This window comes from Channa argus, chromosome 14, assembly GCF_033026475.1.
Source record: "Channa argus isolate prfri chromosome 14, Channa argus male v1.0, whole genome shotgun sequence".
Lineage (NCBI taxonomy): Eukaryota > Metazoa > Chordata > Actinopteri > Anabantiformes > Channidae > Channa > Channa argus.
In genome coordinates, this window is record NC_090210.1 from 8,343,042 (window position 1) to 8,371,016 (window position 27,975).

The 27,975-nt window shown below is 38.2% G+C and overlaps 1 protein-coding gene across 14 annotated transcripts in view; it reads left to right on the top strand.

Annotated features, from left to right (window-relative positions):
* LOC137098350 (CMP-N-acetylneuraminate-beta-1,4-galactoside alpha-2,3-sialyltransferase-like) overlaps positions 1-27,975 on the top strand; it is a 47,569-nt gene that overhangs the window by 16,690 nt on the left and 2,904 nt on the right. For 5 of the 14 annotated variants that reach the window (XM_067474522.1, XM_067474518.1, XM_067474516.1 and 2 more), the window contains 8 exons: positions 3,331-3,425; positions 9,744-9,807; positions 9,895-9,990; positions 10,162-10,348; positions 18,473-18,548; positions 19,340-19,491; positions 21,276-21,422; positions 23,714-27,916. In XM_067474522.1, the coding sequence (XP_067330623.1) occupies positions 3,331-3,425; positions 9,744-9,807; positions 9,895-9,990; positions 10,162-10,348; positions 18,473-18,548; positions 19,340-19,491; positions 21,276-21,422; positions 23,714-23,863 (967 nt within the window). In that variant the 3' untranslated portion in view covers positions 23,864-27,916. The other 9 variants (XM_067474525.1, XM_067474519.1, XM_067474517.1 and 6 more) reach the window with 9 other exon arrangements.

Below are 27,975 nucleotides of genomic sequence, written 5' to 3' on the forward strand. Positions count from 1 at the left end.
AATGTACTGAATAAACGTAGAGCAGGTTGGGCAATACATTGAAATAATTTGATTTAATGGATTTTTTTTCTCTGTCCAGCTCTAGCCTCAGTAAGTTCTCAGTATGTGCTGCGCATGTAGCAGAAATGACAATAAAGATGGCTTTGTCTTTGACTTTGACTTGAGACTCCTTCAAACGAACTATAAGAGCACCAAATTCAGGAACAATTTAATTAGTTAGTAAGTAGCAAAAATGTTAAAACTGTAACTCTATGCATACCGAGATGCATGATGTCACTTCTAAAGCCAACTTGGGCTTGAGGGGTTTTGAGTCAGACACAGAGAAGCCACCACATTCATATGCAATCTTCCTCAATTTCAATCATGCTTCTATCATCTCTCCTCTCCACCACAAAACCTCAAGTGTGTCCTTGTGATCCCCCATTACACAAAAGAACTTTTGTCAGGACAAGGTCTCCCATCTTTCCCCTATCACATCCTAGAGTCTTAAAGGCTTTCTCTATGAACGACACCAACCAACTTCCTGTTCTGACTCATTACGAGCTTCCTGGTACCCAGCCCACACAGTCCTCCTCCTCAGCCCTCTCATATCATTAGATCTTTTGATTTTTAGATACTTTGCTCCTCTATTTTCCACCAATCTCAGTTGATCTATAGGACATTGTCCCAATAGCATTCTTGGAGCTAAACTAATTGAGGGGTAATTTCCCACATTTCTGAACAATAGCCAGTGGCACTTCAGTGCAGTATTTGACCTAGATATGGGACACATTTCTAAGAACGTATTCAACCTGGTTAATCTCTTGCCTCAAGATGCACATTAATAGTCAGAGCTTTAGATGAATGAACTGTAGCACAATACTTTAGTTTTAGGTATATGACACAAAATATTTACAGATTTAGCTGTATGTAACTTTACACATAAACAGCTCTTGTGTGTAGTACCATCCGCCATGCTCTTGGCTTTAAATTGCAACGCTGCTTAACGAGACAGGCGAAGCAGTTTTGTGGAACTGCCCTCAACCCGTTTAAGAGGCTTTGTGTTAACCATGTCCATCCTCATAACGACTTCCTCTAATCAGCCGCACGTGTCCGATCAAAGTTCTATACACCATAGAACCCCTAGTGGGAGTCCTCTGATTACTTCCACCTTCAGCCTAGTCACACACAGGTCAATGAGCTCAATTAATGCAACCCTTTTTCATATGCAAGTATGTTTGTGTGTGTCATAGTGTTTGCTTAACTGGTCTCAAGGATACAAGATGTGCACTGGTATATGATTTATTAAAAATTTACCTCCTTTCTTGCATCTTGCTCTACTTTGTCTTTTTACCAGGTAAAAAAAACAAAACAATTTTAGTATTACACTACGGTTCAGCTGTTAGAAAACCTACTCAACCTCTAGCAGTGAGGTCCTCTGGCTCTCCCTCTAATCATCTCTTGCTTACTCTGTGTTTGTCTTCTCCAGAGCCCCTTACCCCTCCCCCCACTACCCAAAATTGTTTGCATTAGAGCCTTAAATCAAGTGTTGGCAGTAAACCCGAAAGTGGCATGGTTATGAAAATATTGCCAGTGAGAGATGAACCCAGCAGAGGAAATGAGCACAAAGTGTCCCTGCATGTTGGCTGTTTTAGGAGCCCTCACTTCTTATTTAACAACAAGCAGCCTCTTGTCTCTCCGCTTTGTCAGGATATCAGTGACTGAATGTCAGTCATGGCTCAGTGACTCATGGTGATCCTATGTTATTTATAGCTCTGTATGGCCTCAGAAAGTTTTAGGTTTAATGAATCTCCACTGCTTTTCAGAGGGCAGTATGCTCTGGTTGTGTGTAATGAGGAAATAGGAGTATACATAACAGCTTCTCCTCGAGTCTCTGCTCATGCTTTAAAGCTGGACGATAATGAGGGTGTCAAAGACAGATTAGGGTGCTTGGACGAGGTTGATGCTATCCGGAAGGGCTTCCATTAAATTTAGCCATGTTTGGTCATTGTGCCTCAGAGCTCCACATATTTCTTTTGAACCCACAGAAGTATTATGGTAACATGCTTTCAAAGGTCCTTGCTGAGAAACACCAGAGTGTGAGCATACTTTTGTGTCTTCTCATGATTCCACAGTTTAAAATGCCTTTACTAGTTCGTGATGTCTGTCTGCTGTTGGAACCATAATTTATAGTTGGTGAGAAAGAAGAACCATTTGTGTGAGGGTGTGAATATGTGAGGGTGTGAATATGGGAGGCCACCAACCATCAGCTTTTCAGCAAAATGCAGTAGTTATGATTCTGCTGGTCTAGTTCCAGCTAATGAGACAACAATCTCTGTAACTGTCTTCTATCATAAACAAACTAATACACTCCAGATCAGTAGATTTCTCCAAGGCGCCTAACATTGAGTGATCATTTATGGTTGACATTAAAATTGCAGAAGCTGATTTGTGGTGCTCCTTGAATATTAACCAGAAAAAACCCTAACACTCCTCTTGCACCCCCCCTCATTTGACAGCAGGTCATAAAAACATCCATCCATCCTGGAATCACACTCATAGAAGTGGCACATAGCCCAACATTCAGGTTGCAGGCGGGACCAAGAGGAAATGGCTTTATTTGATTTTGGGGAGAGAATTAATCAAAGAATGACCCACACGTACAGTTACAGGATAAGAAAACACTGGAAGTAGCAGTCCAAGGGGCATTTAAAGCAAAGGTCACAGGTGTGTTTTTTTAAATATCTGACAGAGTTTGTTTTCTTTTTACTTTGAAAGCTGACTGGTGTCTTGCTGGAGTAGTTTAAACTGTCAGTTCTCTGTCATGAGAAAAAAACCTGTGCTTTCGTATTTTTTTACATTTATTTGCAGTGTCCTTTTTTCTGGTGCAATAGAAAGATCATTTAAAGAAAAGTGTTCCGGTGTTCTGATTATGGTTTATCTGTAGAAGAATCAATATTGTGCATCAGCTGTGATATTGGCTTGGATGGAGGGTTGTGCTACTGCAGCTGCCTTCTCTGTCTTTCCCTGTCTCTAGGTTTATTTTACCTTTTTTTGTTTTACTTTATGTTGCTACCTTCCAAATGTAAGAGACAATGGAAAGAGTGAATTAGTTTATCACTTTGCTCAAGACATTAACACTTTTTCCAGAGGTGAAGCAGACACCCTCATTATGTGAAGCCTTGTCATTGAAGAGAAGAACAGTTGTGGTGGGGAATGCTCAACAGACTTAATAATTTCTAATCATAGGAGGTTCCTATAAGGAAGGTTCCTATAAGGAACCTCCTATGCTGCTTGTAAATGCTGCTTCTACTAATGAAAATTATTTTTCTTTCACCTTCCTGTTTTCAGGTTTGTGAAAAAAGTGCCCATGTTTCTTGATCAGAACTTTAGACTTCTACCAAAAGTCAAGGATTACTTACCTCCATTTGGTTTGAAAACTCAAGGTAAGAAATATTCATTACATCAGTCCCACGCCACTGACTACCACCAACCACTTGTGATTTACTGTACATTACCAGTGTTTCCCTACCCTGATCCTCAGGGACCCCTTGTCGTTTTGGTTCTAAATATCCCTAACTAACTTGTGCCCTAACCACTGCTGATTACCTGGTTTAGTCAATCACAAGCTGTAAAAAAAACAAAAAAAAAAACATTGTAGATTACGATAGTGTGGGGCAAGACAAAGCAAATTGGCTTCCAACTTCTTACTGACTGAACACACCTGTGGGTGAAAAAGTATTTTGGTTGGGATAGTTGGAAAACAAGAAGGACAAGGAGGTCCCTGAGGACCAGGCTTGGGAACCACTGACTTAAACCATGTGTGTTATTAAGGGTGATGTTTCTATAAACACAATTACTAGTAGCCATGGTTGTATTAAGGGAGTATTCCGCCAAGTACCTCGGCTCCTTTAAATTGGGGGAGATCCAAAACAAAATATGTAAAACGAATGCCTAAAATCATAATAGGAGATGATGACGATGTGGAAGTGTTTGAGCATGACAGTATTTTGTTGCTGCAGCCCCTAGTGTTTTAAAATATAGACAGTCTGCTTTTGCTAGTTTTAAAATCAGCTTTTTTCAATATTGGTCAGATGATTACATTTTTTGTTCGGGTTTGCCATCATTAAACACCAGTATACGTAATCAAATGAACAGAAAAGGCTGCCAACATTATTACCCCATCATCACCAAGGATATGTTGGCTTCTTGTACTGTATATCAAAAATAATCTGTACGCAGATAAAGACAATTCCCATTGTGTTTTCCTGTTTGAAAGTAATACACACTATAGGGAAATGGACTGTGATTCAGAAACTAAGCAAATTAGTTCAACCAAGCTCATGAACAACATTTAAGTTGTTGAGGTCTGACTTCTCAGTTATATTTGCAGAAGTAAATGGTTTATAATGCTTTTTAGAGGACAGACTACATACTTGAGCATGCCAGCAAAACAGATTTTTCAAACAATCCCTGCTGTAGTGTGTTTGTGTGTGTGTGTGTGTGTATGTATGTTTGTATGTGTGATTATTATTTTTTTTTTAAAAAGGTATATTTTACTGTATTTGGTAAATCCAATAAAAATTAATTTGAGAACGCAGAGGAGCCCACTCTCTGACATGCTGTGTCACTTCTTTTCCAATACATAGAAGCTGAAGTTACAGTGAATATTCCCTCTGTGCTCTGACAAGTTCTTCACTGTCGTTCTAACATGTGAACATGCAGACACGTACATCCAGCCTCAATCACTATCAAAAGAGCACTGTGTGTTATACATGGTTTTTGTTTTCTCCACGGACTGCGACAGTGGTGCTCATGTGGAGAGATGATACGCATGGACCTTGAATAGAGTCCCACAAAGGATTGCAAATTGGGAACATGGCGTGGTTGTGGTGGGCGGGAGTATAATTTTTTCTTTATATTATGTGAAGAAGTATCTTTTGGCACTGTAGCCTGAAAAAAGTAAAGCTATGTTGATTGTACTTCAAAGAACCTACTTGTCAGCATTATGCCATGCCAGTCAGCCACTCAGTTGTCAAAATGTATTTTATAGCAGTTTTTTAATGTGTAAATGTAAATAAAAACAATGCAATGATTTGCAAATCCCATCAACCCATATTTTATTCACAATAGAACATAAACAACATATCAGATGTTTAAACTGAGAAAATTTTAAAATTTATTGGAAAATATTAGCTTATTTTGATGGCAGCAACACATCTCAAAAAAACTTGGAACTGGGTGATGTTTACCATTGTGTAACATCCCCTCTTAACAATGGTCTTTAAATGTCTGTCGAATGTTGTTGAATGTTCCATTCCTGTCTGGTACAGGATTCTAGCTGCTCGACAGTCCTGGGTCTTTGTGGCCAGATTTTTCGTTTATGATGAGCCAAATGTTTTACTTTAGTGAAAAGTCTGGACTGCAGGCAGACCAGTTCAGCACCCACACTAATATCCTGTGAAGCCATGCTGTTGTGGTTGATGCAGTATGTGGGTTAGCATTATTTTGCTAAAATATGCAAGACTGTCTCTGAAAGAGATGTTGTCTTGATGGGACCATATGTTGCTCTATAACCTCTATGTGCATTTCAGCATTGATGGTGACTTTCCAGATGTGTAAGCTGCCCACACCATAGGCACTAATGCACCACCATACCATCAGAGGTGCAGGCTTTTGAACTGTCCACTGATAACAACCTGTATGGTCCCTCTCCTCTTTAGTCCACAGGACACGGTGTCCATGGTTTCCAAAACAACTTCAAATTTTGATTCATCTGACCACAGAACAGTTTTCCATTTTGCCTCAGACCATTTTAAATAGGCTTTGGCCCAGAGAACTCTGCAGCATTTCTGGATCGTGTTCACATATGGCTTCTTCTTTGCATGATACAGTTTTAACATACATTTGTGGATTCCACAGTGAGCTGTGTTCAAAAACCGTAATTTCTGGAAGTGTCCCTGAGCCCATGCAGTAATGTCAAGTAGAGAATCGTGTCTTTTTTAAACAGTGCTGCCAGAGGGCCCGAAGATCACACGCATCCAGTTTTGACCTTTGGCCTTGTCCCTTGCGCACAGAGATTCTTCCTGATTCTATGAATCTTTTGATGATATTATATACTGTAGATGGTGGGATCTTTAAAGTCTTCACAATTTTAAATTGAGAAATATTTTTCTGAGATTGTTCCACAATTTTTTGTACAGTTTGTCACAGATTGGTGAACCTTTGGCAATTTTTACATTAAAGAGGCTCTGCCTCTCTGAAATGCTCCTCTCTAGTCATGTCACTGATCTGTTGCCAGTTAACCTAAATAGTTGTCAAATGCACTTCCCTTTTTTTTTTTTTTTTTTGCAGCAATTACTTCTCCAGCCTTTTGTTGGCTCTCTTCAATTGTTTGGTGATGTGTTGCTGCCATCAAATTCAAAATGAGCTAATGTTTTCCGTGAAATGGTAAAATGTGTTACTTTCAACATCTGATATGTTGTTTATGTTCTGTTGTGAATAAAATATGGTTTGGTGAGATTTGCAAATCATTGCATTCAGTTTTTATTACTTACACATCCAACTTTTTTGGAATTGGGGTTGTATTAGCTGCCTACTGTTTTGCATTTTAGTTTGGTTGACGGTAATGTACAGTATCTTACCATCTACTGCAACCTAAAGTTAATTGAAATAAAATCTGTTTTTAAAAACAGTTACTGCATGCATACATGCATAGGGAGGAAAGAAATTGTTGTAGACACAATTTTAGGTCAGAGTTTTATCAGCTACTTTGTTTAATCTCCTTGCTGGTAAATGTCTGACTTTAATTCCCCTGATTATAGTAGAGCCATGTGTAATAATTTTTCTCTAGTTAGATGTAGAGATTATATATAGATCAAAAACATGATTTTGACTATTCAAAACAAGCACAGTACTCAGTTCCCAAAAAAGCCCAGTGTTTAAAAATTGTCTCTTATGTTCCTAATAATAATAATAATAATAATAATAATAATAATAATAAAAAATTTCAGCTGTCACATTTCTTGGCTTTATTTGTTCATTCCTATTAGAAGTTGTTAGTCTAAAAGCGGCTGTAGCTCAGTTGGTAAGGCAGTCACGAGATAAGCTGAAAGGACAAAAAAAAAAGCGTAAAACTAAAGATTTGTTTACTTCGATGATGAATATAATTACATTAACATAACTAGACCATCATGTTTACACAACATCTATCACATGACGGACTCTTATAGATATATGTAAATTTTAGAGTAATCACTGCTTTATATTCAGCTTTATATAAATGCTACTCTTTTTATAGTGTTAGTAATGGTTAATCAGTATTTCGACTAGAACATTTTTCATGGACGGTGGCAAGAAGTTAATAGGGGTTTATTTATTTCACATGTAGCCCGCTTGCTTGGTAATTTCATGTAAGGGTCAAGTAAAACAGTGAATATTAATCGGATGTATTATGCTGATGGCATATGACAGAATATTCCTGCCAGTTATAAAAGACAATGTTTAACTAAGTTTCATACTCTTCTATTTAAAAAAATGTTTTTATGAGAACAACAAACTCAAACTTACCATGGGTAGTCTGATATATCAGATTCAAATATAAACATACCATCATTATGTTCGTGTTATGAGTGGACTTGCAAACAGCAGTGGTTTAACAGCACAAAATAATATTGTCAGACCTAATGTCACTGCTCTGCATCCAGTTCAGGTTGCGCTCACACCTGTAAGACCAAAGCGGCCATGGAGGAGCAAACAAGAGAAATGTGCACTGTTGTGTTCATACATATAAGTCCCTTCTGCAGGGTTGTGTGGAGGTGTGACCATTTTTGTTTTTTGTTTTTAGAAGGTAACCGCTGTGTAAGGATCAGAAAAGATCATTAGATTTCCCTGATTTACGCTTTTGCTTTCGCTAATGTTGCCTTCTCTTCATTCCTTCTCTGTCAATCTATTGCTGCTCTTGGTCTCACCAAGCTGGAGAGGAAGGGACAATTAAGTGGGGTGATTAAGGACAGCAACTGACAAATCATACGACCTTTAGTAAGTCAACAACATCTGTCTCTTTGCGACAGCTGGTTCTCATTCTTCAAGTAAAAAAGTGAGCGGATGAGGACAGAGAAATTTGGGCATGTTAACAAGAACGGCTCTCAGATACCCGTGAGATGTTAAAAAGAAGCAGATTGGTCAATAGATAACGAAATATCACAAGATATAAAAATAAATTTTTTGCTCGTCGTGTAAGCATGGTGGGGGGTCTCATTGGCATTGTGGGCCTCCATGCTTGTACCAATGTAGGGGAAACACTGAAGATACTATTGTTTGGTTTTCAGTATTTTTATTAATTATGTTTTTTTTTTTTAGGCTACATCTTCTCAACAGTGTGTCTGTGTTTATGTGTTATGCAATGCTTCCGCTGTCCCTTTGTATTTGTAGTAAAGATTTTTGTCATTTCAAGAGTTCCATGTGAGACTAATGTCTGACCCTAAAGTCATTTGTCTCTGGCTTCACCACAAGACATACTTTGCTGAAGTGTTTACCTTGGGTACTTATAACAATTAGCTTCTATGTCATGCTCTGGAAGAGAGTCCTAGCCTTTGTGATTATTCACTTTTCACCCGCTTGGATCCAGGTGTGGTCTTCAGCCTTGTGTTTATGCTGCTTGGGGTGATGCTTGATGCCAGACATCGACACCACATCCAAACAATGGGCTGTTGCTCGGCTCAGCTCTCCTCAGCAGGTTAATCATTAGGATCGTTAGCCAGAGCGAAAGGGGCTGTAATACGTCTAACAAACTGCTTTGAGGCCCCAGTCTAAACTCTCTTTCTCACTCTCCCTTTACTCCCACTTTTGCTGTTTCTCTTGGCCCATCTTTGTAGATTGTGTGCTATGTAGAGATTATAATAAGTGAAGTAGAAAAGGCAATGAAAAAGCCACTGTTCATTTTTTAATAAACATTAGGTGCCTCTTGGTTCCTCCATCTGTGATGCAAATAAAGGGTAAATAGTCACAGTATCACAGTAGATCAACCCAAGTAATCCTTGTGGTTGTGTTTCCTCATTACAAAAAATGCCACCTGAATTAATTATAGCAGCACGTGGAAAGTGGAATCTGCACATTCTGGATGTTGAGGTTTACAAGAATTAAAAGGACGAGGCCTAAAAATAGTTAGAGGACAGAAACAAATTCATAGAATAACTCTGGAAGCATCACTCCAGCTAAATAACTCGTAGAACATGGCAGGTATGCGCGCTATGGCTAAACATTCCCGTTTCTCACCATGCGATCAGACAGACAAGCTCACTTGACCAGGAGAATGTGCTTGCTTAGAAACAACATTCCTCTTTGAGTGCTTTTATGGGAGAGTTTTTACATACACACGTACCATTCTTAATGCTGCATGTCGGAGTTGTTACTCTCCATTTTCTCCCATCACCTTTATTTCTGAGTGATGATTGGTCACTCCTTATCTTTGAATGAATAAATGTATTCTCTCTTTCAAATGTGTTAAGACTACCTAGACTTTTCTCTTTTTAGTGGTATTGACATCCCGGACAGTTTGTTTACCTTGCAAGGAAACAATTTTCAAAATTTTGTCTTTCAAATATTCCATAATGAATATCACAGTTTATTTATATCGCAAACTACTTTGGAAAATTAAATAACCTACACAATACAGTCATTTAAGTACATTTTAATATAGTATAGTAGATGTCCTTAACTCTTCCTTGAAGTGTTTTTTTTTTTTTTTTTTTTTTCCTTTGCAGAGAAACATATAGAAGAAATTTTAAATACCACGAAAAACTACAGACTTGGAAAGGATCTGGACAGGTAGTTTTGCTACGTACCCACACCAACATAGTGAGTTTTGTCTGTCACTTCTTAATATTGCTAACTTATGATATTTCTGCCCTCCAGTCTCAGCTGTAAAAGATGCGTCATTGTGGGCAATGGGGGAATCCTGTCTGAAAAGAATCTTGGCTCCCATATAGATATGTACGACATTGTTGTGAGGTGAGACCACTTCTTAAAGACAAAAGACACTTTGATTCTAACAGAACCTTGAAGTGCACAGTCTATACTTGGTTTAGCATAAATAGCAACAACTCAGGTACCGTCATTTTTGTGTTCTGGACATTGAAGCCTCAGTTCCATGTACTAAGAGACTTATTTGTGTGTTTGCAGATTGAATGGAGCACCAGTACATGGTTATCACAAGAATGTAGGGACCAAAACAACCATGAGGATTACCTATCCGGAGGGAGCATTCCAGAATCTGAATTTGTATGACAAAACATCCCTTTTTGTTTTATCTGCCTTCAAACCTGAGGACATCAAGTGGCTCAAGCACATGGCCTTCAAGGAGAGACTGGTAAGGATGTATTTCTAGCCTAGCTGCTAAACTTTTAGAAACTGTCTGCCAACTGGTGACATAAATCAAAATGCAAGAGTCACATGAAAGACAACATGGATAGAAAGAGAATACTGTAAAAATACTGTAGTTGGTGTGAATAAAGTACAATAGGGTAATGGGATAATCGTTCTCGAAAAGAAAATGAGCAGTGGAAGCTAACTTAATGTAAAATGGAGGAAAATAGCTTGCTTGGCTGGCTGATGGCCTTTTCAGTCTTTGATAAGGCCCAGATTTCTCTGTGTCAGAAGAAAAAGACAGTGGAAATGGTTTCCTGGGATAATTGATCTGGCCTCTGGCAACCTACTCAGCACTCTTTGATCTGCTGAGGAAAGAAGAAATGTATGTCATGGGTTAAAAATCAGGGAAAAAAAAGGAAAAAAATCATATTGTCTAAGGGTAGGTGATAATTTGGCAGAAAACAGACATGACATCCTGTGTGTGACTGAAAAGGTCACCCTCTTTCCTTTTTTACTAGGCCCTGTATTCCCTGACATAACCAATGATTAACTTGAGTTATTGTTTAAAATGTAAATGTTGAATTGATTTGTTTTTTGATGAGTTATTTGTTTGTTGTTTGTAGGGTTTTGGGACCACGTTCTGTACGGAGAAAATTTCCCTTTATTTCCTTTTTTTGTTTCTACTATGAAGGTGGAGTAGATCAACACGGCAGTCAGGCAGATTGAAAGCAGGTTTGCATCATTAGACCCTCTCAGCAGTGGGAGGCTGGGTGCTACCAGGTTGAGGGAGGATAGGTAGTATGAAGTTTAGGTAGATTAAATAGGCAACGGCTTTCAGCTTGTCCCTTCAGGGATCACCACAGTGGAATGTGTTCCGCACGCTGATTTTGTATGTGTGTTGTGTGTTTTTGTGCCAGATGCCCTTCCTGCTGCAACCCTCCCATTTTTAAAATTAATTAATTAATTTATTTATTTATTTATTTATTTTTAATCCGGGCTCGGAACCGCTACCAAGGCTGCCCTTGGTGGCTGGGTGGGGCCACACCTGGTGACGTGGGATTTGAACACGCTGCCTTCTGCATCCCAACCCAATGCTCTACCAGATTAAGTACACTCTATTAAATGGAACTAAATAAAAATCTGTCCACAGCCATTGTCACTTTGTATTGCAAAAAAGGTCCATTAAAGGTAAATGTACTTTGATGTAATTGAGCTCACCCCATGTTTACCTCTACAGGCGGTTGGTTCCACTTAGGTGAGAGTGAAGTAGGGGCAAGGTTTTTCAGCTTGCTGTGAGGTTATACTTTTTGAACAATGTTTTCTTTGTTTTTCTCTATTTAATTGGTTTAGCTCCTGAGATTTTGGTTTTGCCTCTGTACTTTTGTTAATAAGTACAACCTATGTTTGCACAAACTACCCTGGACTGCCTATCTGCTTCTTCAATATCCCCTTTTATTAGTTTTCCAGTGTCAAATTCACATCGTCTCCCATGTATATCGGGAAGTGGCTTGACCGTGGCCTCTGGATAGCCTTTGTTTTTATACATCAGCAGTAGTTAATTTGCCATCATATAAATATTATAGGTCTTCCTCAAAAAAGTTTTCTATGCAATTTATTCAACATGAATGATTACATGGGGGGAATTAATTTTTTGGCACCATGAGTAAGCTCAGTGCAGTGATAGTGACATTGCACATAAACAGACATCAGTCTAACATATCCCACAAAAAGCAGCAGTAAATGTAACTACCCTTAAAAAAACAAAAACAAAAATCAATTGTAACCTTTCTATGATGAGTCCAGCCTAAATAATGTGATGTTTTCAGTTGTTCAGTGACTTGGTTTAACCAACTTGTATCGAGTTGTGTGATTGACTCACTAGTTGTTACACTTACTGTTGTTACAGTAGTAGGCCTTTGAATTGTGTCTACCCATGTGCTGACAGTAGTGTGTGTGTTTATTGTAGGACGTGTCAAATGATCATGTGAAATTAGTAACCATCCCATGACACCCATTATTTAAAATGATCACTAAGGAGAACACACAAAGATTCTAATGGTTATTGTTTGTAAAAATTGAGTGTGTAGTATATAAATGGTAACGTTTTAAAAGCCTTTCAAACGTTTTACCAGGGCAACATTATCTGTCTGGGCAACAGTATGAGAGGAGCTGAAGTAAAAACATACATATGATTGACGTTAATGTGTATTTACATTTGCCTTCGTGAACTTAGTGCCGCATTTTCAAAAACAGTCAAAACTGTTTTTTATTTAATTATTTATTCTAAATTAGGATGGTTATCCTTTTGTAAGCTTTTACATCTGGTAGTCCAGCAGTGCTTTTTTTGTGTAAGCTGCACTCTCACAGCTAGAAGGGATGCAAAACCTTTTCACTCTCATTCTAGGGTTATGAAAGCAAGTTTCTTTCTTATTTAAAGGTTGATGGGTGGTACACAGTTATTGTGGAGTATCTAGCCAGTGGTCAGTGTGCTTGATAATTTTGTGCTATTGTGGCTTCTTTGATGCCTACAGCATCCTTTTGGATTTCTTTCGCAATCTGTTATTTAGTGTTTTGTATATTCTCTCAAACACACGTACATAGCCTCCTACTCCCTCAAACATGCACACCTCATGAACTTCAGGGCAAAAATGAGATTTAAAAACTTCACCTTGGTCACGATGACATCTTTTGCTTGCAGATCCAGTTGTCTATCTGAATGCACCCTCCATTTAAAAAAAAAAAAAAAAAAATATTAGTAAAAATCTTTATTATATTTACAGTTACAGTACCCTAATCCCTCACAAGTGCAGGTCTAAGTGATTACGACTCAACTCTGTCACTCTAGTAGAAAGTCTGACCCATATGTGCTGGGTCCCAGTTACATGTTGTTTACAAGGTTGCTCAGACATGATTTCCACGATTGCTGAAATTTCCGTTTTTTTGTTGGTGTTTTTTTTGTTTTGTTTTTTTCTATGTGACTACTTTCAACCCCACCCCAACCTTCATGCAGAGCATGCACTCACGGTTCATGCACACACAGCCGTACTTGTTTGTATTTGCAGGGATATTTTCAAACACAGCCAGTGAAGGATATACAGCCGGTGGTAAACACAGAGTTCGAAGGTGGAGTGTTGGCGTTCTCTCTCTCCTGTTTGTTTACAGGAGCTCTCTCAGCTCTTTTCGAGCCAGAGAGATAAATGCTGGATGGAGACAATTTGAGAAACGGTGTACTTCTCCTTTATTATAAAACTCCGTAGTATCAAAATATCATAGTCAAGCCAATAAGAGTTTGCACAGAATTACCAAAATAGCCAATTGTTTCATATGATAATTCATATGCTAATTATTATACTGTTATACTGTAACCCAAAAGTTTCTTGGTTTACCAAAAAAAGTTTCTTTCTTCACAGCTATATGGCTCTTTTTAAAATCCCAACCATCTGTGCAGAAGTCCAAAGAAGCATGCATTCATAAACATTTACATACTTGTAAACATGGAATTTGAACATGAACCAAATGACTAACATAGGGTCCGGATGTCACTGATTATCAGGAGTGTTGTGTTTCAAAATCAGTCACCTACCAAGCTTGCTTTGATTAACACTCAGACCTGTACACTGGGTTCCTTTTAGTGTTCTCATGCAATAGATAGTGGTAAATTAAGTATTGATACAAGTTTAAAAGTTTAGTATCAAAGATTTATCACAAGAAGCCTGAATTTGTTTTTAGACCAGCAGGACCTGCCAGCACCATTAGCCGTATAATGTTCTGTTGTTACCTGGAGGCCATGTTGCATTTACAAGACTCCAGGGTCAAAATGTTGTCAAGTGTTTTTACTGTTTGTGTGTCTGCCATCATGAGAGTGTTGAATATGTGTCAAGAAAAGCAAGTGTGTCACCAGTGTGTCAAGGCAATTTGGTTAATGCTTTAGATTAAAAACCTAATTTATCTAGAATCTCACCTTTCTGTATTGAATAAACTGTTTTCTCTGATGTACACCTTAGCATTTTTCACCTAATTTGGAAAACCTCTCTTTCAAATATTCTTTGTCAAATAGTTGTGTGGAGTGGAGCACATACACTAATCAGGCACAACATTAAGTACACTTGTGCAATTTATTGCAATCTAATGTAGAGGCTCTGCCATGAATTTTACTTTTACAATGTTATAATTTCTCAGTTTTTAGGTTATAATTCTACTATGTGTTTATTATTGAAGTTGTTAGCAGCTCGTGGCTAATATTTTTGTTTTAAAAACTGAAGAGGCCACATAGCGCCAAATTGTATAACAGCTGCCTATCAAGCAAGGAAGGATGTGTCATTTCAACATCGCTATGGCACCCAAGAATTGGTCAGACTGTTTTTGGTGGCATAAAAATCGGCCTTAACCACCTACTACTGCTTAAAGTACTGAAGCCTAAGTTGAAGCTGAAGTTTGTTCATATTTGTTTACACTAAAGTACTTTAAAGCCAAGTGTAGTAACCAAGCAGATAATATTATGTTCTCTTTCGCTTCATATGACAGCCTGCTACACATTTCTGCACTCTTCACTCACTCATTCCTTTGAGACCTATAAACTGAGATCTGCTATATTCCACACAGAAATGTTTAAGTTTAAATGTGAGTTAAGTTTCATTGGGTTGTGCTCAAAACCAAACCACATTGAAAAGTGTAAACACGAGGCTCTAAGCCAACCTGTTTCTTATTTGGGCATTTGTACATTTGTGGAGTTAGCTCAACCGAGGTACATTTTCAAATTTGGGGTGTTTCTGCCCAGCCTAATTTAGTCTCGCTATCACTAGCCCATTAAAAATCAAAACCTACTTATTTGTGCATTTTCAACTGTTGCATATTTTCCATTTTGTCCTTGTATGATTGTTCTTATCCCTCTTTCTTAGTTCACATCACTTTTTCCATCTCTTTGATCCCTCTTGGCTTATAGTAACTCCTACTTTTCTTTTTCTAATCCTGTGCCTTGTGCACATTTGGTGATGGTTTCTATAGTTGTGATTTTCCTACAGCAGTGAAATTACAAGACAAATATACTCAGCTTTGAGTGCACTTGACAACACTCTCATGAAGAGACTACTTTTTTTAATAGAAACCGGTAAGCTTTATGTTGTGCTTTGATGTAACAGTAGGACTTTTTTGGGTGGGGTGGTGTGGGGTGGGGGCTGTATTTTTACTTGTCAAAACTAATTTACATGCTCACTGACCCATCTCAAAAGGGCGGCCAAAAAAGTTTCATTATCCAGACAATATCACATCAGCATAATCACTTATTAAAGTTGCCTTTAGGGTTATGGAAATAGACTCATCCCCAGTACAGCTCCTAACACAGACAGCGTACCCAATAAGCAATATGAAAATAGTATTAGAAGATAGTATGGACTGGAAGATGTGAAATCCCATCTGGGTGATATAAGATTGGTACCTTTTTTTTTGTATAATATTAGATTATCTCTTTACTGTGAGAAATGTGGACTTGTTAAGAGTAAGGAAAAAGTAATTTCACATGATGTTTTTCACTAAGATCTCTATAGGTCGAGGTTTGAGTGGCACATTTGTAATTGCCTGATCCAGTGCTCTCTTCTCTTGCTATAGTTTAACAGCATCTTCCTGTTGAATTAGCACTAACTCCTAATAATAACAAAACAGTGCATGGAAAACAGTTAATTTTCTATTGCCTTGTTTTGGTAAACTTTGTTACACTTTGCACTAAAGTGTAACAAAGTGGATGTTACAGTTCCACTTAACATTCCAGTTTACCTTCTTCCTACTGATTGATGTTGAACTCTCCATCTCCTTGCATTGCAAACAATTAATTCTTGCAGTTCAAGGTTGTTTTAACAGGTGCTATTTTGAAGCACACGGCCTTGTGCACACACTTAAATTTAATAATCCTGACCAATTAGCCTTAAAGCCGATGCAGGAGAGGGGAAACAGCTATTTCCTCTCTGACCTTGGCCCAGCGACAGTTTAACTAACCTAGCTACACGTGTGTTAACCTTTGAGCATTTGTGTCACAGATATGATGAGTAAGTGGTATAGGACCAGTCTGCAGCTTACTGTTCTGCCCCTGCTCAAATAATGGTGTTTGTATTGAAACTTCTATACACTCACACAGAGGTTAGCGGTCAGTTCACAGTGGAAGATGCACCCTGTTTCCTGGAGGCTATTTGTAAAAGGTTTTTGATCCGTTCCTGCTATATTCACCACTAATAGTGCAACAATTTCAGCAGATATTTGCCTCTGTAAGTCTTGCTTTTAACATTCATTTACCTACGAGGAAGCTAGAATACAACTCAGGTCTGCACTTATATAGTGCTTTTCTACCTATCGGCACTCAAAGCACTTTACACTGATTCTTATTCGCCCATTCACACATTCACACTCGCACACCGATGGGGGAGCTGCTATGCAGCTGGTCAAAGCTCATCGGGAGCAACTAAGTTAGGGTTCCCCTACCATTGATGCATTTAAATGTATTAATACCCAGTAGCAATCCCATACACAGCTTTACAGCTTCCCCAGAGTAATGTAAATGATCTGCTCAAAGCACCCTGGTGGCTCAGGAGCATAGAATATTATTATTAGCTTTTCCTGCCTATCTTAACTGGTGAAAGTTTGAGTTTGAGGCCTATTTAATGTGAGCAGCTTTTCACATTCCTAAACCCATAACAAGCACCCATCACCCCCTCCCTCCTGACAGATCTGAATCCTCACATACTAATTGCTCTTTAAATTTCTCAAAGCCACCTGTACTTGTCTGAATATCTTCAAAGAGATCCCCACCCCATGGCATTTGTGTCTATGTACATGTCAGGTCATAGCTGTGTAAAGCGAGGGGCGTGTGTTGTGTGTCATTAGCTTCCCTCCTTCCAAGAATAAAGGAAAAAAATCCATCACTCTCTTTATTCAGTACACAGACGTGCACACATCCAAACAGCACCGCTAAATAGATTCCTGGCAAACACAAGCTGTGTTGACAGGAGAGATGAGCTGCTGTTCCTGTTGCAGCTTGCTGAAGGCACAGAGCCGGGCCCACGTTCAAAAAGAGCGGCCACTGTTGAAGCCACAAAGCTGGCTGACTTGTTGCTACTGCCTCTGCCAACACACATAAACACACACAAACACACACGCAGTCATGTACTAATATATCAAAGGCGGCTGGGTGGGTGCTTGCCTATTTGAACAGGTGATTCAAATTTACATCTGCCTACCCTATTAGCTTGTTGCCTTTTAGGAAGTCATATTGTCAGTCAATCACATGCTGTTTGTTCATTGCACTTTTTTAAAAATCTTCATTTGAAGTAATACTGTAAAGGTCACACATTTGCTTGAGGTGCAATTTTGTCAATTATGTTTTATTCAGAAGTCAGAAAAGGGTATCCATTGTTACATGTGGGTTCTGAATAACTAGCTTTTTGTGAGTTTTTTTCCTGTATGTTAACGTGCAGTGGCTGTTCTGAGTTAAACAAGTGAATTTCATTTAGTAATTTATTCAGATGGAGCTTCAGGCCTGTCTGAAGGGTTACCCTAGCGACTCATCTTAATTGCCTTGTCTAAGAATACCTGTGGTCTCACAGAGCACCCTCAGGTCAAGGTGGGATTTTAAACCATTTCCTATCAAATACCATACTTAACCTCAGATCTTGGCTCAGAATACTTGGAGATTTCAGATTTCCCAAGTGTGTGTCTAATGGGAGACCAGTGTTGACTTAACTATTGTACTGCAACTATTAAAATTACCTGAGGACAGTAAACACATGTAATTCACAAAAATACTTATTAGACCTAACCAATCCTGGCACTCCTGGCACTTTGGTTTTCATCACACTCTAGAAGCGGTAAGTTGTGATAGACATCCTAATGAAGAAATTTTAGGGGGGTTAGAAGTTCTTGCTTCTGAGTGTAAACATTATCTTAAATGTTAATGAGAAGTAACATCATAATGGCTAACTTTATCTGACCTCTGGTGAATTCGCCAATTACTTCTCATGATCTGGATTTCAGTTCCCCTTCCTGCCCAGGACTTTTATTTTGTAGCCCCATTTACCTGCTTCCTGCCTCATGTTAAGTCATCAGCCTGATTTTTTTCACCTTTTCCCTGGTTTATTTACAGCCGGCTCTTCCCATCGTCTTCTGCCAGATCCTCCATCTAACTCCCCGACAGTGCACCTTGCTCCCTGGTTTACCTGATGAGTGTTTTTTGATTCTTGTTTTTTGAACTCTGCTCTCTGTTCCCGGCCTGAGGTTTGGTTTTGTTAGCTCAGCCTTATATCCTTGTTTTGAATGTTTGCTTCCTGTTGTGCCTTTTTTGTGTCATCCTCTTAGGAGCGATCCTTAGTTGATTACTGAGTTTTTGCCCTTATAAACCTGGTTATCTGTTTACTCTTCTTACCGTCTCTTCACTTGGGTCAGTCCTCATACAAAATTGTGACATTACTAGCTTTCGGTTTTAATTCATTTGGGTTACTTTTGTAAGGATTTGTTTTTTATTTTGGCATGGAAAAAGTTTTTTTTTTTTTAAGTGACTATTATAAAGTAAAGTGTGTGTGTGTGTGTGTGTGTGTGTGTGTGTGTGTGTGTGTGTGTGTGTGTATACACACAGACTTTACTATACGGGAAGGTGTGTGTGTCCAAAATGACCACACAACCCTTTCCCTCACAGCTAATAAGGCTGGTAATTCTACACCCCTCACCCCATGCTACACTCTGAGTACGGGTCATAATTACTGATGTTCTTCACCCTGACTTCATCCATTAAAGGCCCAAAAGCCATTTTCCTAATCAGTGGTAGTAGAGGTTTGGCTTCTGGTTGGCTTCTGTGTTTAATGTCAATATTATTCAGAGGAAAATCTCACATTGATGTTGGGATTGTAAATTGCATTTGGCTGTCCATGGTGAAATAGTCTGCATATGAAAGTATTATATTTTTGTAATCAAAAAGACTAGTATGATTTTATTTTGTCTGTTTTCTTCTCTATACTTCAGAGGAGTACAAAGGGTTTTTGGAAATCTGTGGCTAACCGTGTGCCTCAGGAGCCCTCAAAGATGAGAATCCTCAATCCCTACTTCATTCAAGAGGCTGCCTTCCAGTTCATGCTTTTGCCCAAGAACAATGGTGAAATGGGCAATGGGGTAAGATACATACCTATGCATGTACACTTTCACCATGCCATTCTTTTCCAGAACCACAACACTGCCAGCACAATTTTAATGTTGTGCTGAGAACATTTGTATACCAGTGTACTGTTTACCGTCTTCTTTTGTCCCATTCCTACAGATTTTAATAGAGTAAAATGGGGATTTTTAGTAGGAAAACAAAAGGAATCGTATGCAAAGGTGATGTCCCCCTTTCAAGCAGTTAAAAGTTGAAGTTGAATAACACATTGCCAAAACATCACATTTGAATTGAATTGAAATAAAATGAAGCTAATGGTCTTTAGATTTGCTATAAAAAATTTCTTCAGTAATCTATAAACATTAAAGAAAAAAATGTTTTGTATAATCTGCGCTTATCTATAGCTATCATTGAAATTAAGTAATGTTTATCACTTGTAAAACAGTAGCCCCTGTTTTGGTAAAGTATTATTTTTATTTTTTCCTCCTTGAAGTAGTTCTGGATTTATAGGCTTATTTTAGGACTTCCTTGGAGGTTCTTCACTACAGAATTGCAGTTTGCCTCCATGTTCACATTAAAAAGGGGAAGAAATAAAGTATTTTAAGACGATATACCAGATTATGTCTTATTGCTGCAGTACTACAAATTGAAGCCTGCACTTTTCTACTGTTCTCTTAATTTAAGAAGTTGATGTAAATGCTCAATGAACAGCATGTTTATTATGACTTGAGACTTCTGTGTGAAAACATTTTGTTAGAGAACATGTTTGTCAGTGCTTTTCAACCAGAGTACATAGAAACGAATTTGAAATTATAATGCTCACATACATTTTCATAACTAATAGAGGGGATTATTACTAGAAAATTGTAAGGGACATAAGTGTATCATCATAACTCTGCCCTCTGGGGCCACCAGAACACCCCTGTCTGAACTCCACTCTGCAACATGTGTTAAGCATGTGGGCTTCTGGTGTGTGTGTCTGTGTGTGCGCGTGCGTGCGTGTGAAAAAGAGTGTGTGTTCGTTTGTTTGTGTCTGGGTGTTTGCAATGCTGTCTCACACAGTACAAGCTGCAGAGTTGTATGATTTGGCACACACTTTTCCTGGAACACTCCTCTCTCTCTCCTTACCATCACAGTGTATGTTTATGTATAAAAAGAATTAATGAGTATGCAGATTTTTTTTATACAAGGGTTGATGTTTAGTGTGTGTGTGTGTGTGTGTAAATCAATCTGTATTAGAACACACAGTAGGGGGTTGGCCAGCTGCTGGTTCAGCTCCACTTACCCTTAGGGCTGCAAATCAGGGTAATGATTTAAATGGGGCCTCCCGCCACCCTTTCTTCTGCACCCTTTTTTGTACACTCTAGCACACACACTGTTATCCCCCTCTGTTCTCTAACATCCGTGCGCGCACACACACACACACACGCAATTCTCAACCCAGCCTTGCCCAGGGCAGTTAGGAAGTACAGTTCAACCCTGTAGATCACTGTGTCGTACTAGAGGTCTGCAAGGGTCGCGTCTTATAGGTAATAGTTAATCACCAAGTGCTCAAAGTCAGTCAGCAGCAGTGGAGAAGAACAAAGACTGAGGTGTAAAGGAGGTAGGAAAGCAGATGCATGAGCAAGGGCGGACATCTACCTTTTGATCCTACAGTTTTTATATTGCCTGAAATCCCAATACTGCATGTTTTACATCCATATCATTCCCTGCATTATTCAAAATACATTTTTTGCAACATATGCTGCTGATATGTGTGCGCTGTAATGTATTGACAGCGTCATCTCTGTTTTAATGACAGAACACCCCTACTTTGGGAGCAATTGCCATAACAATGGCACTGCATAACTGTGATGAGGTGGCGGTAGCTGGTTTCAGCTATGACCTGAATAAGCCTTCTGCACTTTTACATTACTGGGAGAAAACGAAGATGTCTGCCATTAAAGAGGTGAGCATTTGATCATACTAGCACAGTTTTTTATTTCACCAATAAGTCAGCAAATAATCAAGGGGCTATTAAATTGGCATATTTTCAAATGAAATATTCTGTAATATTATGTTCATGCTAACAAGAACAACATATTCTGAATTCTCCCTACCCAGTGTGGTCTCTAAATAAAACCGGTTGAAACAAATAACTATAATTTTAAATAAAGAGGAACCACCAGTCCAGGTTGAACTGGGTTACAGCCAAAATACATTAACTACAAAGCGAGCACTTTCTGAGCTGATGGTAATATTATTTCAAAAATAGTGCATGAATAGAACTAGTCAGCTTGTTTATTTACATCAAAAGATATGGTACTTCAGTTAGAATGTATATGCCTTGTTTGCCTGCTGCAATACCAAACGTGTTACTTGGAACATTCAGTAACCTGAGAGATTCCTTTTCATTTTGCTTTCAACTAAAATGTAAAGGAAATTTGTTAAATGTCATCCTAGTAAGAAAACTAAGACAAAGCACCAGCACATCTGACTGACTAACCTGAATTACTGTGCAGTAAATTCTAGTTAACTTTTTAGTATTTAAAACAAAACTAGGATATAAGAAACATGTATCTGCTTGGTAACATTTAGAAGTATCTGGAACATTTATAAAAACACCAATGAAAATGTAAATAGATATAAAAGTAATCTTCTAATTAAAAAAAATAAATAAATGTTGATGTTCCCTAATATATCAAATAAATTAGTTGAAAACATGATAACAAATGTACTAAAGTGTTAATGGTCTTTTATCAGTCACTATAGCAATAAGCTCACTGTTAGTGTATTGTTTGAACATTGATTTTCTCCTAACAGACATCTCTCTCCATCAGTCAAATCTCCCTCCGCTCTGTGTTTACACTGAAACCCGGTGGAATCAAAGATGTCACCCATGTGCTGATGTGTATAAACCATGAGCTCAGAATGATTATAACCTTTGTCTAAACTCACAGTGAACCTTTAGCTTTTTTTTTTATCATCATCTTCATCAGCATTGTCATTGTAAGCCACACGTAGCTAATCAATGGGAATACTGTTGGCTGTTTTGTTTAAAACTCTTACCTTCTGTCAGTCCCTCGGGTTTTAAAATTCTTATTTTGGAACTACAAAACTGCTCAGCCATGTAATCATCAACATAATATTCCACTGCAGTGGAGAGTGTGAATCCTGTTTGGATTCTTTAAAGCTCAACACAAATCCTGTAAGCTGACAAGATACATAAACTGTGATAATAAAATGTCAGTTCAATTAAGATAATATTCTTCTATTGAGGTTGCCCACTTAGTTTTAATCTGATCTCCAGCTTAGCTAATCAAAATTGTTGCAAATTTGTTAAAGCTGTCGTCTTCGTCAGATGTGAAGGACATAGGTGTTCTCAGCAAAGGAAAATATAAAAACCCATTGCATGCTACCTGCCCATTATCAACATTTAACTAACATTTACCTGTTGAGCATTGTTTAGGATTTAGCAGCTGAAGAGAGATGTTTTTTGTTTTTTGCACAAGCTGCTGTATTTTTTAAAAATTATCAGTTTGACATGACACTTGACTTGAAAAATGGATTTGAGTTAACTTTGCAGCCCTGCTTCCTATGCTGTGTTCTATTAAAACTGTAGCTCATTGTTCCTTCTGGTTCTGGTGTGACCCGACACACAGTGGAGGTTTGACTCAGACAGGCCCAGATCCCAAAGGGGAGTCTTAAACTTAGTCAGAGTTGTGGAGGCCCAACCTGCTTCTTTCTTCCTCCTTTTCCCTTCTGTAGCTTTTTTCCTCCACCCTATGTTTCCTTCATTTGCTCTTTGGCCATTTCTTTGTCTCTCCATCCCAAAGCAGCACACAGGAACCTCTGGCTCTGGTTACATGTTGACCCCCTGGACTAAATCTTCATAGCACAGCAGGGAGGAAAACTGACCCATTGTGGCTTTACACAAATATATATATATATATATACAGACATATACACCCACGCATATAGACACAGGGAATATGAAAACCCATACTAACATTCAGGGCTGTGGCTTAATACATACAGCAATGCTTTTGCATGAGGCCTCTACAGTTAAAGTAGCTTCTTGCAAAATCTGTGATGTTGTGTGACTGAATTTTTTTTCTCTAATTCTCCCACAGTCCCAGACACACAACATAACCAAGGAGAAAGAATTCCTCAAAAAGCTGGTGAAAGCCAAAGTTATTACAGACCTGACCAGTGGTATCTGAGTTTACACACACCTACATTCTCCTCCTGCCTTTCCAGAAAAAACTACAAAACAGGAAGATGGGGAATGATTTAGCTTGGAGAGAAGCAACCCATAGAATCCTGGTGGCCCACACAGTGCCTTCTGAACCAAAGACAGGAGAGCTCCGCTGGCACCACACTTCAACGTTTACCACTTCAAACCCCTGAGCATCACGTAAATATGTAGTTAAAGCAGTGGTAAATGCAGATGGCAGGGTTTAACTATTCCTCCTGACTAACCTGATGAAGGAATACAAAAGAAATGAAAATAGGACTATAACAGAAAGTGGACAGAGATGGATTGAGTATTGTGCCAGTGCCAAATGTACCTCATACAGAGAAGAGGTCATCATCCTCTCCTTTTGCTGCCTGAATGTATTTGCTTTCCTCAGTGTAAATAAACATGAAAGGTCGTATTCACACAGACATTTGTACTACATTAAATAACACAGGCAGCTAATTTGGTGGAGCTGTGTGTTATTTCATGTACTGGTGAGAAAATTACATGATTTGTTCAAGCATGGGAGGAGATTTGTGTTTAAAGCAAACAATATTGTACAACTCTTAGCTTCAGTTTTTTCATCTTTGTGATAATGAGTTAGACAGCAGAAAAAATGATTACATTGCAAAGTAATTCATCATCAGTTTGCGCCTGCATGCAAGTAATCGAGTTGTTTTCCTGTAGCCCACTTCAGTGCCAGTATCTACTCAGTGAAACACACTCCCCCATTCAAATGAATGAGAGGGCCTGTTTTTTTTCCCAGGCAGAGTAAAAGTCTGTGCGAACACAACCTCAGAAGCTGCAGCAACCCACCCATCACCACCATCCTTCATTTGCTTTTTTACTATCTGGCTTCTCAAGCCAGATCACAGCTGATTAGTCAGTGAGGTTTTCTGGCTGATACATGGGGTGATACCTTCACTTAATTTCAGCTCAAATCAGGAGAGAAGCCACCAAAAAGAAAAGCATAAAGACTAAAACACATTACTAACATTACTAAAATGTTTTCAGCTAAAACGCTAAAACTGCCTATTTTTAGCCTAATTTGATTCTCTATACTAAATGGTATTGAAAGCATAGATTTTTTTTTTACATTTTTATGTTAATTAGTTTTGGCCCTGAAGTTGAGACATTGTGTTTTTCTTTATCCCGTTTTAAATTCTTCAACTTTTTGATTTTATTGATGTCATGGTACTTTATTCTTCACCTCATCAGCTGTGAGCCTTCAAGCTGCAGTGAAAACAGCAAAACGTACTGCCAATATCCAGGAGAGCTGAGAGCTATATGTCACATCTTTTTTTTTCAACCTCTTGTTGTTGCAGACTGTTTTTGCTTTTTAGCAAATGGATTATACAATATGAGTATATGTATTTTTGTTTTTAGATAATTATTTATTGTGTTTATAAAGTCTCAACATTTGGGTCACAGGCAGGCCTGCTTTCTGTTTGTGTTTTTGTTCTGAGAAAAACAAAGGTTTGATTTGTTTTTCTTTTAAATTCACCGCCTGATGCTTCCTTAGAAAATCTTGAATCCATCAATGCTTGTTTTTTATTGGCTCAATATCGAGTGTGCAAAGTCTTTTATTTCTTTAAATACAGCTTGTGCTAATGTAGTGCGGTCTTTAGTAACAATGGATACGTACCAGCAATTTCTTGAAATTTTAAGCCTGAGCATGGCAATTATCACCTCAATCATAACTGAACATTACATGTGCTGATCAGGCCCTTTTGCACTTTGCAGATAAAGGTTCTGCCACATCTTTCAGTATTTATATACTCCATTAACTTGAAGTTAAAAGTGTTCGTCATTGGCCAAACATTTTGTCTTTTCTTTTCTTTCCCCCATAAAAAGTATTAGGAGTGAGAATGGAAGTGAGAAGTGTGTGATGTATCATTTTTGTCTGTGCAAGTATCAGATTTTTATAGTGAGGAATTTTGTTTTAACTTTGTAATCATTTATTCGAAATTTCCTCACTTTGTTTCTTCTTCCTCTTTCGAAGTGCAAATTTACTGTACTTTACATGTGCACACATATGCAAAAATACACACAATCACTTGTATTACTTTCATTCAATAAGCTGCTATTGTTGCATCTGTTGCTCCATCATGTTTTGTATTTATTAGAAAACTAGACCTTCTTAAAGACCTTTTTTACATCAAAGGTACAGGCAACAGCTGACCATAGCACTGTCTTGATGCACTCTTAGTGCCTTACATGTCATCACCTGGCAACCACAGGCACCAGTAATTTTGCTTGAAAATCGGTATGTAGGACCAGCTACAGGTTAGGGACAGGGCACTTGTTATTTATGGGATTTGGAACCAGGCTGTTATATATCTACTTTTTGTACAGTATCTAAAATGTAGCAAAATCTTAATCCCTTGTGGTTTTGTATGTTTTACACATAATCAAAATTGCTACTTCCATGTGATGTCATCTAGGTCAAAATGCAGGGTGAATATTTTAGCCTGAAACTCTGGATATCTCAACCTCTCCTGCTCTGATTATCACAATTCATTTCTAATGTGTCTCTTTTAGCCTTGTCTTTTTGCTGGAGTAAATGATAGAAAACCCTTGCATCAGCAAAGTGAGATTGGAAATGGTCTCTGTTCATTGTTGATACAGGCAACATTCAGATTATTTATAACAAACATCATTTTTAAGGAGTATTCTTTTTAACAGTTTACTGAAGGCCATGGAAGCCAGAGTCTGCTGGGAGGCCAGTAAATCAATCTAGAGGAGGATTAATAATAAATTTGCAATTTGTACTTGGTGGGCTAAAGCTCGCCAAACCAGCAGTAGGGCGTTCAAAGCTGTGAGACTAAGCAGAACCTTAGCTGAAATTAACCCTTTTAATTTTTTGCTCTTTTTTTTCCACTTTATTTTTTTAATTTTATGAATGCTGGAGTTTAGCTACAAACCCGATTCCAAAAAAGCTGGCACACTGTACAAATTGTGAATGAAAAAGGAATGCAATCATTTATAAATCTCATTTACTTATATTTATTTGACATGTCAAATGTTTAAACTGAGAAAATGTATCATTTTAAGGGAAAAATAAGTTGATTTTAAATTTCATGGCATCAACACATCAAGTTTAGGAATAGGAATGTTGTCCCATTCTTGTCTGATACAGGCTTCTAATTGCTCAACTGTCTTAGGTCTCCTTTGTCTCATCTTCCTCTTTATGATGCGACAAATGTTTTCTATGGGTGAAAGATCTGGACTGCAGGCCGGCCATTTCAATACCCGGATCCTTCTTCTATGCAGCCATGATGCTGTAATTGATGCAGTATGGTGGTCTGGCATTGTCATGTTGGAAAATGCAAGGTCTTCCCTGAAAGAGACGATGTCTGGATGGGAGCATATGTTGTTGTAGAACTTGGATATACCTTTCAGCATTGATGGTGCCTTTCCAGATGTGTAAGCTGCCCATGCCACACGCACTCATGCAACCCCATACCATCAGAGATGCAGGCTTCTGAACTGAGCGCTTATAACAACTTGGGTTGTCCTTGTCCTCTTTAGTCCGATGACATGGCGTCCCAGTTTTCCAAAAAGAACTTGGCCCTGAGAAAACGCCTGCGCTTCTGGATCATGTTTAGATATTGCTTCTTTTTTTGACCTATAGAGTTTTAGCCCGCAACGGGCAAATGGCACGGTGGATTGTGTTCACCGACAATGTCTGGAAGTATTCCTGAGCCCATGTTGTGATTTCTATTACCTTAGCATTCCTGTATGTGATGCAGTGCCGTCTAAGGGCCCGAAGATCACGGGCATCCAATATGGTTTTCCAGCCTTGACCCTTACGCACAGATGATATTATGCAGTGTAGACGATGATAACTCCAAACTCTTTGCAATTTTTCTCTGAGAAACAAAATTTATCACTTTCAACTTTTGATATGTTATCTATATTGTATTGTGAATAAAATATAGGTTTATGAGTTTTGTAAATTATTGCATTCCTTTTTTATTTACAATTTGTACAGTGTGCCAACTTTTTGGGAATCAGGTTTGTAGATTGAACACAAATCAGTTTTTGTAATAACCAGGTTATAACTATGCAGAATGAGTTTATGCATCATATTTATAAAACCTTTAAAAAAAGGATTTATAATTTCCACATCAGTGGAAAGTAAATCACAAAAGTAGTTTTTTTTTTTTTAATACAGTTGTAAATGGCTTTTTCCAACTGAATAATAAAGTTTATAATTTATATTACCTTGTGAATGTTTGTATCTTTTCATTGTGTGAAGGTTTATTCAAATATTCAAATA